The sequence below is a fragment of the Amphiprion ocellaris genome, chromosome 4, assembly GCF_022539595.1.
Source record: "Amphiprion ocellaris isolate individual 3 ecotype Okinawa chromosome 4, ASM2253959v1, whole genome shotgun sequence".
NCBI lineage: Eukaryota > Metazoa > Chordata > Actinopteri > Pomacentridae > Amphiprion > Amphiprion ocellaris.
The window spans coordinates 12,855,553-12,875,000 of NC_072769.1; the positions used below are offsets into that span (position 1 = coordinate 12,855,553).

Here is a 19,448-nt window from a genome sequence, read left to right on the forward strand (position 1 = left end):
TTGACATACAAGTATAAACCATAACAATAGAAGGCTGGGGAGGCAGTAGTGATTTCTGATAGCTGGCAATGGTGTATAAGCAAATATAGAACTTGCTGTTCCTGTATGCAAAATGAATGAGCATAAAATAATTTGGAAAAGATGCCATGGAAATATGTGACTGGACAATTTATAGAACCTGTAACTACAGAACTACTTATTATTTTACTGTATGAAGCAAAATGCTTTGTAGAAAAAAAACAGTTGCAAAAGCAGAAAAAGTAAAATAATAGAAATATATATTTTTATATTAAAATTTGATGGCCGAGATTTGGACTTATCATAAAAGGATCAGGGCTGCACAGTGGCTAGTTTAGCACTGGCACCTCACAGCTCAACAATCCCTGGTTCGCATCCTGGCCTGGGATCTTTCTGCATGGAGTTTGCATGTTCTCCCTGTGCATGTCTGGGTTTTCTCCAGGTACTCCGGCTTCCTCCCACAGTCCAAAAATATGCAGAAGTTAATTGGTGATTCTAAATTGTCCATATGTGTGAAATGTGAGTGTGCTTGTTTGCCTCTCAGTGTAGCCCTGTAAACACCTGGTGACTTGTCCAGGGTGTCCCCTGCCTTTGCCCGAAGTCAGCTGGGATAGACTCCAATGAGGATTAAGTGATGTACAGATAACGGATGGATAAAATGATCGACTAGCATTTATTTCATAATTATAAATTTGCAACACTTTTTCTTGCTATAGCAATGCAACACGCATTGTGAAAACAGTGGCTGTTATCAGTACAGAACACCCAGGTACCTTACTGGTGTTACTTTTAAAATTTCTGACATTTAGCCCTGCTAAAGCACTATTTAGTCATTTGTACAGGTCTTAACATGTGTGCATGAGTCAGTAGGTCTGGGTTTCCCACATGTTGCACCATTTAGTTAAACAGAGGTGGCTGATAAGTACAAACTACTTATCAGTATATGACTCATCCTCACTTTAAAGACTGCACCAAAGCTCTATACAGAGATGCACAGTGCTGTCAAAGTTCTTATTATCAGAAGCCAGGGTAATTTGACAGTCATATTATTCTGCCTCATCTATCCTCTCTCATGAATGTATGGCTAAAAACTGTGTGAATTCCATGATTACAAGAATTACAAGAAATTTATTTGTTGGAACAATGCTTTGCCTTGCAAAAAGGTTATATGACATATTAAAATATCATAACCCAGCAGTATTGTCATCCCAAAATTAAACATCTACATTACAACAGTTCACTGCATTTATCTTGAATACAAGGCACAATAACAATCCCACTTAACTCTTTGACTGAAAAACACAGTAGCAATGACATGACTTTAACATTTTCTTTAAGTGTACTTGGGGGAAAGTTTGTCCACATAATGACAGGAATGGCCATGGAATGACAAATATCAACATGGTTTAAGAATTAAGATGCTCATGTTAAGTTAAATTACTTCAATCTGCATATTTAGCCCCTTCTAAACATGCACATCTTTCCAGAATCTGATGCTCCATCACAGCTGTCAGGATACTTTTACTTTACTGTTTGTAAAGTAGCAGTTAGATTATAATCACACATGGACAGAATTTTAGCGCTTACAAAAATCATACAGTCCAACAGTTATTTAGACAGTTTGAAATGCTTGCTATTAGTTCAGATGTGAACTTTTGTTGATCAGCGCATTATTATGCATTATTCATCACTTCATGTACTGTCCAAGCTTACATTTAAGACAAAAATTGCATCTGGCTCTCCCCATCACTATGGTATGTCTAAATCAAACTGTGCGGAGCATCAATGTAAAAAGTGACCTATGTCAATGAAGCAAGCAATGTTACAAATTATGTGTGAAAACTGCTTTAGATTTGAAGAAATGGCAAATTGGCAAAGTTGACAGTTTGGCCCAACAGTCGTACAGATACCTTTAATAATAACGTTCAATCTGAGCAAATACTGGAAGCAAGGGGAGGGTTTACTTTAACAACCTTTAAAACATATCTCATGTGCAATAAACACCTTTATATATGAACACAGCGTAAGGTAGGGATCAAACCCACTTTTATTAAATCTGTATGAGTCAGTTGGTTAAGTTCAAGACTGTTGAGAGTCTTTACGTTCCTGACTTGAACACAGTTTCACAGAATGAAAGAGAAAGAAAATAGGTGAAAGAAGAAAACTGGAGGATTATGTGAGTGTGTACACATTTGCATGTGACTGTACAGTACAAGGAGAAAATCACCCAGAGAGTACAATAGTAGGTCAGGTTGTCACAAAGCAGCCAGTGGGATTTGCTCAAGTAGGACAATGACATGGAAGGGTAACAGTGAAACTAAAAATTGCTTGGCATTGTGAATCCATTTCCAATGAAAAAATACATAAAAAGAGAGGTAGATGTGTTTCTTTATACCACCTTACTTGGGTTATTTGATCATTATACAGCAAATGTAGGTCTGTGTAATTCAGATGTACTTTTTTTTTTTAGTCTCAACATCATACTTGGATCAGAATACAAAAATAATCTTATGAAATAGTGATAAAAATAAATTAAAGACTACAAAAAGACACTGCACTGCGCAGTGCCGTGTATAACATTGTACTGTATACAGTAAGGTCTGCAGCAAGTAGGTCCTTGAGTTATAAATTGCAACGACTTCATTCTATGAACCCATTTCCCAGGTCAGTGCAAAGCTTCCCCCAGGAGCTAATCAGTGCGTCCACAATGTTCTTGCTGATGAGCAACATAACACAGGGGAACCAATCAAAGACAGTGTTCACGCACCCTGACATGCAGTAAGAGACAGAGGCACAAGAGACGTCCATGTACACTGATAAAAAAAACATCTGAATCGCCGTATCAATAATTTAGAGTGAAAAAAAAAAAAATCTGATTACGCTGCATCAGCTGATAGCTGTTTTCAAAGGGATCAATTAAATCTGTTATTAAAGATTACAATATGTCTTCAATTATTGATTAAACCCCAAAAAAATGACAGAATATCACATTTACATATTTAGAATTTTTTATGATGAAAATACTCCTTTCATGTGATGGTTTGGATGAAGCTCCAAACCCGCCTCTTTCTCCAGCCACTCGCTGCAGCTCGAGCATACCAGCTCACTGACAACTCTTTTCAAACACTGTGAAACTACTCTGTGCTACACAATGGCAATAATGCAGCCATGCATGTTTGAACCGGAAACTGATTCTGAAGAATATTGATATGGAAAGCCAAAACCTGTACGCTGAACTTATTGGTTCCTTAGGTTTGTTATGTGTGAAACCCTCCGTGTCTGAATCTGTGGTTTTGAGACCGTCAGTGGCACACTGCTGCTTCAAGATGGAAATGCTCAGGCATGACATGACTGCTCATTTCACTTATAATGTGTCCCTCTTCTGGCATATAAAAACACCATATGTGCATGCTAACAAGGTAAAAAACCTGATTTTCACCAAAAGGAGTATTCAAAATCATTGCTATACTTGGTATTAGGATATTTTTCTATTGCCAATTTCCTAAGAACTGATTTTTTTCTCTATCTTCTTAGCCAGACAACCACATAGACACCATCACACTGTATGCCGGTTGGCTAATTTGTCAGGTATTTAATAGAACTGCAACGCCTCATCAATCAATCAAGTAACAGAAAATTAGATGATGAATTCATATGTTGCTTTTCTTTTGCTATGTTACTGTACATTTAATATTTTGGGCTATTTGACTGTCAGTTAAATAAAATAACATGTTTGTCACCCTGGACTCCAGGTTGTTTCTGTGGGCATTTCATTTGAACTTTTTGATGTTTCATTAGAAAACTGATTGGCTTATTAATATGCACAATAACTGACAGATTAAAAGACCATAAAAACAATCGTTGCAATCTTATCTCTGAATTACAGCCACCTTTATGGGCCAATTTGCAGAAATCACACCTAAGCTACCTCAATAACAATATTTTTCTTCCTCCCCTGGTTTATATATCCACTTATTCTCATTTTGTCACAGAATTTTGACAATTAAAAATGGTCTTAAGTGAGCCCTGTCTAATATTTTTCCACTTGCAGTTAAAGCACTTTGGAAATGTGAACTTAAAAGTGAAAAGTTACTTCTCTGCTCCAGTAAAACTTAGTTTTGTTTGGCACCCTACTTTCAGGTCAGAGAGGTAAAGGAGCATCAGGCTGTTTTTGCTGGACTGTTCCAACTGCTGGCTGCACTGCTGAGGAACAAGAACTTCTCTCAGTTTGGCTCCAGCATGGTAATTTTAATTAGGAATCTCCTCTGCAACAGTAGGCGCCCCAGGTCCAGATGAGCTCAATTCCCAATTAGCCTCATGTGCCAAAAAATAAAAGTCGGAACTTCTGCTCCTTCACATTAGAGTGAAAGTTGGCCATTATGAGGCAAAGTCTAGTAACAACAATAACAACAGGGTGAAAAAGTTGAATTTTGGAGAATTTGGCTTGTCTGTAGCTCATTTAAGTCACTTTTACCTGCACAAAATTACAATAACATGCAAAACATATATATATATTTGAATTCTGCGTTCCACTCTTCTTACCTGTTCTTCTTGTCCAAACTGCGAACCCAGGTGGAGCAGGTGTTCATGGCGGATAAAACCGTCCGACTCCTTGTAACAGGCGTCAAACACCTCCCTGAGTTTCTTCACGAATATCAGCAGGTGAAGCGGTTCAGGACGACATTGTTCGTCCATGTTTCTGTGGTTTTATTTTTAAATTTCTTTCGTGTTGTTTCGCCTCGAAGTGACCCACGGCGGCACCATGATGATGAGCTAGAGCAGTGTGCGCGCTGCTGCACAGGAGCGCGTGAGAGGAGGAGTGATGACGTCAAGGACTGCTGCTGTTACCTGTACAGCTGTGTTTACTCCAAAATTGGCTGCCATAGCAACCAATGATGCCAGAAACTGGGGAGGTTTTTTTGTTTGTTTGTTATTGTTGTTGATGGCTGTTTTTGTTTTTTGGGGTACCGTTTCATATTTTATTTCATGCAACGTTTAGATTCATCACAAAATTGAGCCACTACAGTTTAATAAATAGATACTTCATTGATATTTGGCAGGAAACTACTTTGTTAAAGCAGCTACAAGCACAGACAAGAACCCACATCAAACACTTAACATAAAACATTTCTAGCACGAAAACTTTTCACACAAGTACTGCTTAACACTTACAGCAAGGTAGTGAAAATATTTGTAATATGTCATTTGTGCAATGCACAGTTTGGGAAAAATGCATTTTGCAAAAATGTAGAAAATCTATAACATAGAAAATTATACGGTGTGTAAAACATGCAAAAAATGACTTAAATTCAATTTTAATTACCGGTATACAGCGCAGATTCGCAACATATGTCATCTCACAGCACTTAGCATAGTAGGGTACAGACCTTATGAAACAGAGAACAGAAAACCCAACAATCCAAAGTTGAACATGGATTCCCTATGAGCGACAGTGGGAAGGAGCGAAAAACTCCTAGAATAGGGAGCAGGGGAAAAAAAACCTCCGACAGAACCAGGCTCAGGAAAGGTGGCCATCTGCCTCGACCGGTTGGGGTGAGAGTGGGGGTGAAGGGGTGTGGGGATAGAAGGAGGTTTTGGGGTGCGGATGGCAGGATTTTACTTGCATATCTAAAAATCTCACTACACAAGAGTGCTTCTAAAAGTTCCCAGCATCACCTGGAAACAAGGGGCGTAACTCCAATTTTAGATTAGAACTATATACAAGACAGTAAAGCTTTGTATCATCGTCCACAAAAACTCAAATGTTTGAAGCAATCAAAGAAAAAAGAGAGGAAAGATTAGCTTTTGCTCCAAGACAATGACAAATGGTCTGTACTTATTTAACTTTGTTTTACCTTAGTGGCACTCAAAGTGCTTTACAATGTGTAGCAAGAGATGCAATACACAAATATTTCCTGTACATAGAGCTCAGCAGGGTTTGTTCATATTCCTGCCCGGTAAACAGTCTGAAGGCAGCTAATAGAAATAATCTTCTGTGAGATTCAGTTCTGCACCTCAGAATATTCATCCTGTGACAGACGTTGCTCTTCTGAATCACCTCCAGGGTGTGAAGTGGGTGTGTGAGATGTCTCGTAACTGACTTTGGTTTTGAGAACATCCTCAGCTCTGTCACTTTCTGAACAGTGTTCATTTCAGTCCAGATGATTAAAATACTTATCTGATTTCAGTCAGATCAGTATTTTAATCTTCTTCTTGTCTGCTGTATGAGCTGACAAGTGGAGCAGACAAGTAATTAATAGGCACCCTCATCTAAAACAAAAAGGGTGTAAAATAACAGTCCTTTAGTAAATCTCAAGGCAGTAGCTGGTTTTGATCATTTTTAAATGAACTTTGAAGTACAGATGCACAGGGTATAAAAAGGGTATAAAATGTTTTCATAGACCAATCCATGTGAAGGCCAGACGGCTTAAAAAGATAAAAATGAAACAAATAATTACTATACCCATATAAGTGGCTTCACTCAATAAAATACTAGTGAACAATATTCCTTTTGTTGTCATGATTGCAAAATATGACACTGCCCTTAGTTGTTAAAAAAGTTCGTAAACATCTGCTTCCAGCTAGCAATGCCCTAATTCTTCATCACTTTTACCAAATGTCTTTTGTTTTCATCCCTGTAAATGTGAGTGCTCCTAAATTTCTCCAGACTTTTAAACACTCCTCTTTTTGTATAATTACAGGCTCTCAGTTGACTACCTCCATCAATCAGTCAAGTTTCACTTTCCATGCATGTCTGTGCAGATTTGACCTTTTGACCTTTTGGATATAAAATGTCCTCACATCATCATATTATCCTATTTTAGCACTTTCATGTGAAATTCTGCCATAATTAGCAAATAATTTTTTGAGTTATGATATATGTATTGTGAGGTCACAATGACATTTGACTGAGGATCTTTTTTTTCAAGGGCTGATAATGATTATTGATAATAATTGTCCGTATGGATGTTTTGAACATCTATACGGACAATTTAGAATCAACAGTTAGACTCCGCATGTCTTTGGACTGTGGGAGGAAGCTGGAGCACCCAGAGAAAACTCACACATGCAAACTCAGGAAAAGAAAGAGCCCAGGTCCAGGTCAGGACACGAACCGGTGACCTTCTGACTGCGAGGCAGCAGTGCTAACCACCAAGCCACTGAGCAGCCCTGTTTTGAACATCTATCCGTCCATTATCTATACACCCCTTACACAGGGGAAAGGAATCTCAAAGTGCCACAGGAAATGCAATAATAAAAATGTACAAACCTTTTTGGAGCTCCAGCTGTAAATAAGCAGCTGAATGCACTGTAGAGGCCCTCCTGGGTCTCCTGGTTCTTGTACAGAGTGTTAAAGTGCCACAGGAACAAAGACAGTACTGGAAAGTTTTCTTTTCCTTTAATAGTATTGTTTTATCACGTACACCTCTGCACACTGTGAAAGGGATTTTTTTCTGTTTCTTTCAATGTGCTGACAGAGATTTTTTTGTAATTATTTATGGGTTTGTGTGCTGCAGGCCCGCTATTTATTCTCATCATAACACACATGTAAGCAGTAAAGCCCTAAAAAGGAAGTGTGTTTACAGGTTTGACTTCCCCCATTGCTCTGTCTTCAAGAGGATGTCATATGTATTAAGAAAACAGAGAGAGGAAGAGAGAGAGAGAGAGACAGAGAGAGAGAGAGAGAGAGAGAGCTGTATGTTTGTATGTGCTTTCTTTATTCCAGCCAGTTTTCTTCTTCTTCTTTTTGTGTCAAAGATGCCGGTTGTCCGTGGTCGACGGTCACTGTGGTTATACTCTCTGATATTTGTTTCTGTACAACTTTGGGGTAAGCATGACACCACAGATGTTTCTTAATACCTACCTACCTGCCTCTTTGATATTACTAATTTTGTTTTAACTTATAACAAAAATCTGCAATATATTTCCAGTTGAAAAATAGATGCTTTTAGAATTAACTATTTGTTTAGTGTGATTGCCAAAAGTGCCCATCATTCATACCAAAGACTCTATCCATGTCTGCCTCGTGTAAATGTATTGAATATTTCAGTATGCTGTGTGTCTCTATTTTTAATTTCGTGTGCCATTTCAATTTTCAGCTGCAATCACCAGTTTAGTACAGACTGAGCTTCGCCACATGTGGCAAGCACAGCTGTGTCTTTCCACGTCTGCTGTTGCTCCATTTTTGAAGAATTTTGTGTAACTCAACTGATGTTCTATCTTTCTTTCTCATGTCCAGGAAGACTCTCAGCCTCCACCTCCCTGCCTCCTCTTCCGCCTCCTACGCTGGACATCTATTCGAGGTCAAAGGACTCAGTAATCCTGGTCTGCCGAGCCTCCGAGGGTCACCATGGTGTTGTGTTCAGGCTGTACCGGTTCAGAGAGGAGGTAATTTTTCTCAAGATGTTTTGTGGAGCGTATCGGCAAACTACTGTGATTTTACTTCTACCTTTTATTTTGTTTTCATTGAGGTGGACTCTCGTAACCTGCAGTCAGATGCTGATGAGGTTCAGTTCGTTGTCAGCGTGAAAGAATGGGATTCAGGCCAGCGTGAACTTTACTGCTGCCTGTACAGGAACCAGGAGGGCCGCTACAGTGCATTCAGTCCTTATTTGCAACTGGAGCACCAAACAGGTTTGTGCATTTTTATCACTGCATTCCTTCATAACAGCTCTGTGTGCGATGCATTTAAAATCTGATTAAAATTCTAGTTTGACCTTTTCCCAAAGGTAGCATCTGAACAAAACAGATGAAAATGTGCCTACTTGTATTTCAAGCCTTTAAACACACTTCGTGACTATTGTAAAAAATCATACCACAGTCACTTCATTATCAATGAAAAATACTGAGACTCAAGTTGACACTGGGACACCTTCAGGATGAGTCAGATGTAGTCGTGCCTACTGCTTTATATTCTATTTCTAAAGCAGCAAATTCATATGTGGAGGTTTTCTGTTCTGTCTACACCCAGTAGTGATTCAACATGTGGTATAAAATAATAAACACTCCTATCCGCTCTTCTCCAACCCTCAGAACACACTGCTGTATGCAGGTGTTCTCTGTGGTCTCTTATTGTCCTCTGCTCTGTGGGTGTGTAGTGGTAGTTACATCCTGCACTGTATATGGAAACCAAACCACACACCCACACACACACACACACCCACACACACACACACACACACACACACACACACGTACAACACATCAAACACAATGTGTGCTGGCTTCTACCATTGACGGTTATAGAGGGTAGTTTGGCTTGCAATTTGACAAACCACGGTTGGAGATTTTACATAAATTGTGTGCCAAAGAAGGAAATAAACTGAGGTTTTATCTGTCTCTTCCTTTCTGTACTTCTCCAGATGCCGCCCCTACTCGTTCCATTCCCCCTTTACCCCCTCCAGTCCTATCTGTGAAGCCCACGTCAGGTTCAGTAAAACGTGGAGATACATTGTCCTTCAGCTGCATCGTCCCCACTAACCCAGCCCAGTCACAGTCCCAGTTTACCCAACCAGCGACCTTCCTTTTGCTGAAGAGTGCAGAGGGAACTGGGGTGACATCTGTTGTCCCGCAGCCTCAGGCCAGTCAGGTATCAAACCCTGAACCACTGCCAGGAGTCTTCACTGTGGGGCCGGTAAAAGGAGGAGAGGAGGGCGAGTACACCTGCCTCTACCAGATATCCAGAAACAGGGCTTTGGTGAATTCAACTTTCAGCAATGTGGTTCAAATCACTATTACAGGTGAGGATGTCCAAGATGACTTTCTGCTGCACAGACAACAACATTTCTTCTTCTAAAATTTACTCCACTGACCTCCCTTAAGTCTTAAAATGACCATAATGACCTCGTCTGAAAATTACACCTTTAAAAACTATAATTTTAATGACATTTTTCAATTTTTATTGCAGATTTCATGTTGTTAAACTACACAAAAATGTTCAGTTTGTTTAAAAAAAGTTTTAAAAAATTTGAAAACTGCATTAAAATACATTTTCAGATGTAGTGTAATTTCTCAAATATTGCCTTTATATTTAATAGACTGACAAGTTTTACAATGTCTATCTATCTATCTATCTATCTATCTATCTATCTATCTATCTATCTATCTATCTATCTATCTATCTATCTATCTATCTATCTATCTATCTATCTATCTATCTATCTATCTATCTATCTATCTGTTTTTTTTACACGTGAATATCTTTCATTAAACATTAAAAAGAGCAAAAGAGAAAAAAATCCATATTTTTTCACTTAAAATTAACTCTAGAAAATGCTTCATTGGTATGATATGATTCATTTCCAATATACTATATTAAATTTTAAATCTTTTTTTAACCTTTTCTTAATTTATACTGTACTTTATATGTAAGTAACATTAGCACATGTGAAGACTGTTGATTAACACTAGAACTAATGAATATTCTGCATCTTTGCTCGCGTTTTTGCTAAGCTGCTGCAGATTTCACTTCTGCCCAATGAGTTAAGTCAGTTAACCGGTTATTTATTTCACTGTATTGCACCTGAGTAATGTTTGTCCTGTTGTTTTGTGCTCCCAGACATGCTGCCAGTGCCCACCCTTGTTCTCCAGCAGCAGACAGATGTGTGGCATATGCTGTGCACAGGGTCTCCTGCATACCCCGGTGCTGTGTTCTCACTTTATCTGGCAGACGATAAACTACCCGTCGCCACTCACAATGCCAAAGTATTCCACCATCAAGCCACTTTCCCAGTGCCGGTCCAGGACACTCCAGTGGCTCTGTACCAGTGCCAGTACAGCGTCCTACTGGGAAGAAAATGGAGCAACTCGGAACGAAGCTTCCCTTTGGCTGTAATCAGAGGTACACACGTGCTCTTCTACTAAATATAAGTGATTTGGTGTAATTTTAGAGAAAACCTGACAATGTCTTCTTTCTTCAATTTTTAGGAACTGCACCTCCATCACCACCAGGTAAGCCTACAATAGCACGCTTTTGTTTCATATGTGGTTTTAGCTTCCAGGACTAGAGGAGTGAATTTAAAAACTGTCACAGCTGTCTGAGCTGCGAGGCAACTCATCCCTCAACAACCTAAGTAGCTACAGCAGTTACCCTGAATCCTACTTTCACTCCAGTGACCATGAATAAAAACCACTTTATATCTCCCAGTCCTTTTCTAAATCTGATGTTAATGCAAGTGTGATGTCTGCAGATTCGTCAGGTGTGGACTGGCCTCTTGTACTCGGCTCTTTCTCAGCTGTGGTTCTCTTCCTCTGTTCGCTGGCACTTGTGGTTGTGGTGGTACACAGGAAAGGTATTTCACATGCAATTTTCTACTTTTTCACTAATACATTTATGCTGCCCTGATTGTCTTCCTTTGTGAAACTGATTTTGTTCTTTCTTTCACTGTGGTTTAAAGTAAAAGCAGCTGCAGAGAAAAAGAAGGAAAGGTATAGTCTTTCAAGTCTTATTAAACTAGTATCACAGTGTGCAGTAGCGTGTTTTCAAAATCCTACTCTCACAATTTGAAGACCAATTTTCATATACATTGAGACATAATAATGTATTACTGAATTACACTATAGATTTTGTTGTACTGAATGTTGCTATGTTACACTTTTTTCAGAGAGAAAGCACAGTTCTGGGCTCAAGTTCATGCTAAAGACCACATTGTTGGTAAGGTTTGCTCTTCAGAATCTGACTTCCTCCTCTGGAGTTGCAACTAATTCTATTTTTACTCATTTTCTGTTTCAGCATAATTCTTCCAGAAACCAAACATTACATGAATATTTCAAGGGAAGAAACTGAATCAACCGACTGACGTGACTGCTTGTTGTTTTTTTCAGATCTTACACTGAGGCGTTCAAGCTTCACTTCTCAGGTAAATATTAACCATCATGTGGACCTTCAGCTGCTAATACACACTTTCACGTGATCAAATATGGTTAAGTTTGCAATAGCTTCCTTTTCCCCTTGTACATCCCTATTTGTCACAAGATTTCAAGTCAGAGGACAAGGTTTGCTTTCTGTTTGTTAAAAATCTAAGAAGCTAAAAGATGCGTTGGTCCCTCTGGCTGAAACCCACTGGTTCCAAATGAAAATGTAAATCTTTAAATGAGGTCACAAACATATCATTTCTGTTTACTCAAACAGAAATAAATACTGCATGTGTTGGTGTTTACTGATCAGAACAGACTTGAGTGTTTCCCTAAGCCAGACGTCATGTATGGCCTGTATTGCCTCAAAATGAACTGCAGTGTTCCTGTTCATCATATTAAAGGAACCATGTTTGGATAAACTGACAAAGCTTTTTAGTAGGAACAATTCAGTACTGCTTTTGGTCTCTTTTTTTGGGATTTGTTAATGGGAACAAAGATGTGGAATATCACCAGAGTTATCCCTTAAAAATCATATTAAACTTTGCAGTTGCAAACCTTTGTTAGTATTAACTTTGAAACAAAAATAGATTAGATCATGTGCAGCTCTCTCATGCTGTCCTACTTCTTTCTTTTGGAATTTCTGGTATTTCTTCCTTCATGTTTCTGCTGTAGATTCATGACAAACAACAGTAAACTTCCCTGATCCCTTTTCTATAAACACACACACACACACACACACACTCACATATCACTGCACACAACTTTGTCAACTCAAATCGGCATGTGCAGTATTCATCCTAAGTGCCGTTGTGCAGCGCTCAAACATGCCTCTCGTTAGTTGTAATCACTTTCATTAATTAGCTTGATGAAAGGCCCTCAGACTAAAAGCTCTCTGTAGACTCTCAGAATGCCGCCACCACAAGCTGATACAAAAAGTAACCACCTGAACCACCTAATGAAGAGCAGTTATTTGGAGTCTCCCATTCTTAGTTTCTACTTAAAGAGCAGCAATTTTATCAGGAATTGACAGTGACTTCAGGGAAAACTTTGCTGATTATGCCTCATTTTCTTACATACTGTTGCTGCACAGGAAAGAGACAGTTTTCTTTCAAGTTGGTTAGACTCCATTGATGTCAAGTAGCTTCATAAAGAATAGGCTTAAATGAGCCTCAGCCCTGGTGGTGGAGGTGGAGAGGAGGTCTGAAAGACAATTATTGTACAAAACTGCAGTGATGCAGTCATGAACAAAAGTATACACTTGTAAAGATCATATATATCAGTTTACAAAGATGCCTACAATTCTGAATTGTCTATGATGGAATGATTGAAACACACGTGTCTTTGTCACACACAAAAAAAACATCACACATTTTGGTTCTTTTAAACATTTATTGTAGGTCTACTGGAAATAGTACAAAATCTGCTGTGTCAAAAATATACATACAGCAATGCTAATATTTGGTTAAATGTCATTTGTCCGTTTTCACCTCAACTAGGTGCCCCTGGTAGCTTTGGGTTGAATCTTTGACCCTCCTCTTGACAGAGATAAATTAAATTAGTTGATTTTATTTCTTCATCACAGTCCACATATTTTTGATGGGGTTTAGGTCAGAAACCTTCATTCTAGCCTGATTAGGAATTTCTTCACTACTTTTGATGTGTCTTTGGGGTCATTGTTTTGTGAGAACATCCAACTGTGTTCAAGACCCAACCTTTTAGATAATGACTTTAGGTTTTCCTGAAGAATGTGGAGGTAATCCTCCTTTATTATTCCATTTACTTTGTGTAAAGCATTGGCAGCAAAATAGGTCCAGAACATAATACTACCACCACCAAGCTTGACAGAAAGCACTGTGTTCTTGGGGTTAAAAGCCGAACTCTCTCTCCTCTGAACATATTTCTGCTCATTGTTGCTAAATAGCTTAATTTGTACAAGAACTTTATCCAAATAACAGTATCTATAGACTGACTGCCTGAAGCAGTGCATGTGGAAATATCAGATCACATATTGTTTCATTAACTGTGAAAACAGGAACTGTGATAGTGTTGAAAAACAGAAGTGACACAAAAGGATTCAAAACAGAATATAAGACTGATTCTTTAAGATAAAAGTGGATTTACAATCTAATGTTTGAGAGTCTGTGAAAAGAAAATGCCGGAATGAAAGTAGGGAAATTTTGGAGTGACGAGGAAGGAGTAATGAAAGATATACTAATGAAATAGCCAACGTTTCTATTGTGCTGTATTTAGACACCTTCATATCATGCAACATTGGTGATGAGTCTTGAAACATGAAAACATATTTAGCAGCAAAACCAGTGGTCGGATATGAACTATGCCACAGGAAATTATTTCAAGCTTAGATCTTTAAGAGGTTTTTTTTGTGTGTCTGTTTGTTTATGTGCAGGAATGGGACAGCGGGGACACCGGGACAGCGTCCAGATCCCGTCTCTGGAACCCTCTCTCCACGTTCACAACTCCGATCCATCCGATCCATTAGAAATGTTTGTTCCCTCTCCCCCTCTTTCTCTCTGTGTATATACTTTATCAGACTTTATCAGTGTAGCATCAGTTGGAGTTTCACAGCAGGACAGGAAAGGCTATTTCCTCAGTTTCTATTTCAGTAATTGTAGCAGTAATTGCACATTTTGACAGGATATGATGTCAGTTTGATCATACGTGCAACTGAGCCAGTGAACATAAATACAGATTTTATTATCATTCTTAAGTTTGTGTGTGAAAAATTAATTTTTCAAAGACTTGCCTCAAGCTTCAAAGTTTATATTTGTCCTTAAAAAAAGCAGTTGACAAAATAGTCTCACAAGAAGGTCTGTATAGAAGCTGCTTTGGCATTTTTAGTTACATTATTATAAAGTATTATATACATATTACATTATCTAAAAAAAAGTATTTCCATAAAATACATTTATTAGAAGGAATTCAAAACAGGCTGCTTATGTTACAGCTCTGACTTCAGCAGGCAGGAAATAAGAGTCAAGGTGCTCTGACAGTGAAGCAGTTTTTCTTTCTGAAGACTTCAGACTGCTGGCAGGTCAAGAAGAGCAGAGAATTTCAGAAACATAGTTTGGGTCCAAGTCATGACATAAAGATGATGTGTTGGACAAACTGAATATGCCTGTATTCAGTTTGTGATGATCATGTAGGAAGAGGAACTGGAAGTGTCCTGCTGCAGTTTTGCGAAATATTCTGCAGAGGGCACTGTTTATATACCATTTCAATGTCAAAAACACCTTCAGAACAACATAAAGAGTGTCATTTAACAAGGTGATCTTCTTTGTAGGGGAAAATAAACCCACATGTCTTGTGTGCAAAAGAACACTGTGATCTTGACATGCATAAAATCAAACAATGGCGAAATATCCTCAGTTGTGCAACGACTACAGATTCTGTAATGTGCTTTATGCAATGCAATGACAGGTAAGGCACCAGCACATCATATTTGAGCCCTCCTAGCTGTAATTAAAGGTGAGTGTGCCAAGGCGTCAGTACCGGTTCACCTCCCACCTGTTTATGTGGTTTTTATGGCGGATAATAACTCAGCAGAGACTGGTTGTCATTGTGCTTCAGGAAGCAGCAGAGAGCCAACTCTGTATTAACAGTGAGTTTTATTACATTTACTGGCCTGCACAGCAGCTCAGAGACTGTCGCTCGGTGACTGATACACAGTAAGAATGAATTTATTCACTTTTTGTTCACGTACAGAGGAAAACAGAGCTGAGGCGTGTAGAGAGACTCGGAGGAATGTAAGGGTCACGACGGCTGCCTGATTTGTCTTCCTCGTATTCATGTCTGAGTCATAGGTTACTTTTCCTGTGTGGTCCAAAGCAAGCACATGCACAGTGGAGAGAGATAATGGCATTAGGCAAATCTGTTTGAATGAGTGGCAGAATAATGATAAGAGGCCTCAGCGATGTAAGTTCAACGTATTGATGAAATTAAGTGGCACCTTAATTTGCACTTACACCACACTGGTTTGTAGCAGGCTTCCCCCTGAGCCTTTCTCCATGTGCATATGTAACACTGTGAGTTATGAGTCAGGTTGACGTTAAATGACATTCATAATCTTGATTTCCATGATAATTGCCCTTTAATGTCACCCCATGTTGTTTCTCCAATGTATTAGCTAAAGGAATGTATGCAGAGAGTGAACATGAAAGGTGTGTGCTGAAATGTAAGACAGCAAAACTTTTACCCTGTAAGTTTTGGCAGCTGTTTTTGGTTCATAATTTAATTTAATGTAATGCAATGCATTTCATTAATTTTCTCACTCAGGACTGAAGCAAAGATTTATGCAGTCTAGCAATACAGCCCGCATTATAAAGGATTATGGCAAAGCAATATGCTGTTGCTTCTGCCTTTTTCTGACCCCTTCAGACATACTAACTCAAGGCACTGACTGCCATCAGTTCACCTTGTTCTTTAGAGGATTCATTGGAACATTCGGTAATACTCAATAAGTTACAAAATATTACACGGGAAAATTTATGAAGCATGAAATGTGAGCACAAAGCTTGAAAGTACTTTGAACCAACAGAATTGTGAATCTATTAAAGCATTCAACATTGCAAAACAAAAGCCCACATCACCATCGTCATGTTAAAATATAAAGTTAATCAACCCAGGTTCATTTTCAACCACTGCACCATTTGTCTGATAAGCTGAGGTCTTGCCAGACAAAGGTCATGAGCTGTATCCTTCAGTACAATTTAAAACACAAAAACTGGAAAAGCTAGGTCCAGGTTCATGACAGGGCCGCCCATTCTTGTCAATCCAAAAAATGGCTTCTTGATTTGACAGCTAGAGCTGACTTGGATTTCTGAGCAACTACCATGCATCTTGAAAAACCCGTAAAAATGTCATACTTGAGCACAATAAGCCAAAATCAGTGTAAAATTCTGCTCTTCCGCAAAGCTCTGTGGGATATGAAGGCTTGAATGACGTTGTTTATAGAAGGAGGGTTGTAAGAGCAGTGCAACAGTTGTTTTGTCTTCTTGTTTTCTCAACATTTCTGTATTTCACTTTGGTCTGTGTATGAGATACTAGTCACAGATTTCAAAAAAGGGATCAAATGAGTAAGCGGCTAGACATGCGTTTGCTCATTCATGAATGGAAACTATTTCCTGTGAGAATAGAGGCGTGTGTTTGCAGTGGATGGTTACTGAATAGGTCCATGCCTCCTCTCGAAACTGCATGAAATCAGGTGGGTTTATGTTGATTCTCGGTGACTCAGCTCTGGTATTTTATCCCCTGCCACCCTCTTGCCATAAACATCAAAGAATAGAACACACCCACCAAGCATTATGATATACAAAAGGACCACATGAGAGAACATCAAAAGAATAATCTCTGAATTGCTTTCATTGTCTTCCAACAGTACACACACACGACACTTTGTGACTGAGACTGAAGGCTGTTTAACGCAATACTGAAGCGTCTCACATAATATAATAGTGGCTGCATAAATTATGATTGCAGAAACGTGTATGAAACTGACTGACTGGCACACATGTAAGGTCAGGTTTTGTATGACTGCAGCCTCTAAGATGACGGCTGACATAGCATCAACCGTCAGATTGTTTGCTCAAGTAAAAGTAGCAATGGCAAAGTGAAAAACTCTTTAAGTCTATCGTATACTGTTGGGTAGCTTGTTTTGCATAAAAATGGTCAAAAACATCCATCCATCCATCCATTATCTATACACCGCTTAATCCTCACTAGGGTCGCGGGGGGGGCTGGAGCCTATCCCAGCTGACTCGGGCGAAGGCAGGGGACACCCTAGACAGGTCGCCAGTCTGTCGCAGGGCTACATACAAAGACAAACAATCACTCTCACATTCACACCTACGGGCAATTTAGGATAATCAATTAACCTCAGCATATTTTTGGACTATGGGAGGAAGCCGGAGTACCCGGAGAGAACCCACGCATGCACAGGGAGAACATGCAAACTCCATGCAGAAAGATCCCGGGAAAGCCGGGACGCGAACCAGGGACCTTCTTGCTGCAAGGCGAAAGTGCTAACCACTACGCCACTGTGCAGCCCTGGTCAAAAACAGTATGATTTAATATATATATATAGCTGTCAGATGAAATGTAAATTCTGCACTGGCTGTGAAGTAGTGGACCAGCCCTTGAGAAGGTTGCTGAGGGGGACATGAGAGTTTGACCATCCAGCCCACATGTGAGAGATGGATAGACAGATAGGTGTAGTATCAATAGGAATCTTGACCTTGTACTGAACCGTTATGATGAAGAGGAAGCTAAGCCAGAGGACAAAACTCTCAGTTTATCAGTTGCTCCAATTCTCACTCATGGTCATGAGCGCTGGTTAGTGACTTAAAGAATAAGATCACAGATATATGTGGCTGAATGGGTTTCTGTGTAGGGTGGCTGGGTTCTGCCTCAGAGATAGGGTGAAAACTTAAATATTTGGAAGGAGCTCCAAGTAGAGTCAATGTCCTTAATGTCAAAAATAGCCAGCTGACATGAATCAGGCATCTCAATAGGATGCCTCCTGAGTAATTCCTTTGGAGGTCTTATGGGCACATCCGACCAGGAGGAGACCCTGGTGTAGACCTATTACTCACTGGAAGGATTCCATATCTCTTCTGGCATGGGATTACCTTGGAATCCCCCAGGAGGAGCTAGAAAACATTACTGGGGAAAGGTTTTGTGTGTTATACCTTGCTTAGTCTGCTGAGATCCCATGAGAGGTAGAAAGCGGATAGATGGGGGCCGATACAAAACGGTGCTGCCAACATTTCTCTGTGTAATGCAGAGAAGCAGAATTATCATAAAATGTCTGTGTTCGAGTATCTACAAGTACCTTAAAATTATGCTGAAGAGCTGTACTTAATGTACACGGTACATTTCACCAATGCAAGGCAACGTGTATTCCTATACATGAGCAAACACACATATTTCACTGCATACATATGTTTCATACATTCACATATTACATAAATAACACAATAAAAATTGAAATCATGCAAAGGCACTCCCACCCACATACATGTCCTCATGTCTGCTTATACTCTGTCCTCTTGAAAAACAGATATTACATTAGTATCTAATCCTCCAAATGCTGACTGTCTGACAGAATGCTGCTCCCATGTTTCGTGCCAGCAGGACTCTGAAAGAGCCTGATAATGAAATATCATGGAAATGAGTCTGGAGCTGAGCAGGCGATAGACAGGTGTGCAGGCTCATTATTGGGTCAACGCATCTGAAAAGCAGCCAGATTAGATTTCAGAGGGAGAGACAATTTGGAAAACAGAATGCATTTGGCCAGCCTGGATGGGATTTTATGTTTGATGGTGTGATCCTAAAACAATATCTTTGACATTTGACTCTGTTACTATTCTGAGATAACAAAACAGAAACTACGCTTTCCGGCTCTACTTCTAGTGTTGAGCTTTGAACTTGTGGGTTTTTTTCCTCTCAGCTTCATAGCAGGGCCTTTGGTAAAGTGTCCGTGGGCCTGGCAACATGGCAACAAGAGGGAAGTTGCCTAGTGAGGAATGGAGCTTATTAATAATTTTAAGCACTTAAGT

General features: G+C 39.3%; 2 protein-coding genes across 3 annotated transcripts in view; one reads left to right on the top strand and one right to left on the bottom strand.

Annotated features, from left to right (window-relative positions):
• Positions 1-4,728, bottom strand: part of rab11fip4b (RAB11 family interacting protein 4 (class II) b) — a 60,177-nt gene extending 55,449 nt beyond the window's left edge. For both annotated transcript variants that reach the window (XM_023278500.3, XM_023278498.3), the window contains exon 1: positions 4,561-4,728. In XM_023278500.3, the coding sequence (XP_023134268.2) occupies positions 4,561-4,713 (153 nt within the window). In that variant the 5' untranslated portion in view covers positions 4,714-4,728. The remainder of the gene's footprint in view (positions 1-4,560) is intronic.
• Positions 4,729-7,703: 2,975 nt separating this feature from the next.
• Positions 7,704-14,602, top strand: LOC111574094 (uncharacterized). Its single transcript, XM_023278512.3, has 11 exons — positions 7,704-7,846; positions 8,258-8,406; positions 8,490-8,652; positions 9,381-9,758; positions 10,577-10,858; positions 10,945-10,968; positions 11,208-11,309; positions 11,415-11,445; positions 11,622-11,671; positions 11,842-11,876; positions 14,282-14,602. The coding sequence occupies exons 1-11, from the start codon at positions 7,717-7,719 to the stop codon at positions 14,372-14,374; spliced, it is 1,437 nt and encodes a 478-aa protein (XP_023134280.3). The 5' UTR covers positions 7,704-7,716; the 3' UTR covers positions 14,375-14,602.
• Positions 14,603-19,448: the final 4,846 nt, after the last annotated feature.

Bases quoted from the DNA above. Each gene is read 5' to 3' on its own strand.
- LOC111574094 (XM_023278512.3), top strand. From the start codon at position 7,717: ATGTTTGTATGTGCTTTCTTTATTCCAGCCAGTTTTCTTCTTCTTCTT. The intron at 10,969-11,207 runs GTAAGCCTACAA...TGATGTCTGCAG, and splicing joins TGCACCTCCATCACCACCAG to ATTCGTCAGGTGTGGACTGG. The intron at 11,310-11,414 runs GTATTTCACATG...TGTGGTTTAAAG, and splicing joins TGTGGTGGTACACAGGAAAG to TAAAAGCAGCTGCAGAGAAA.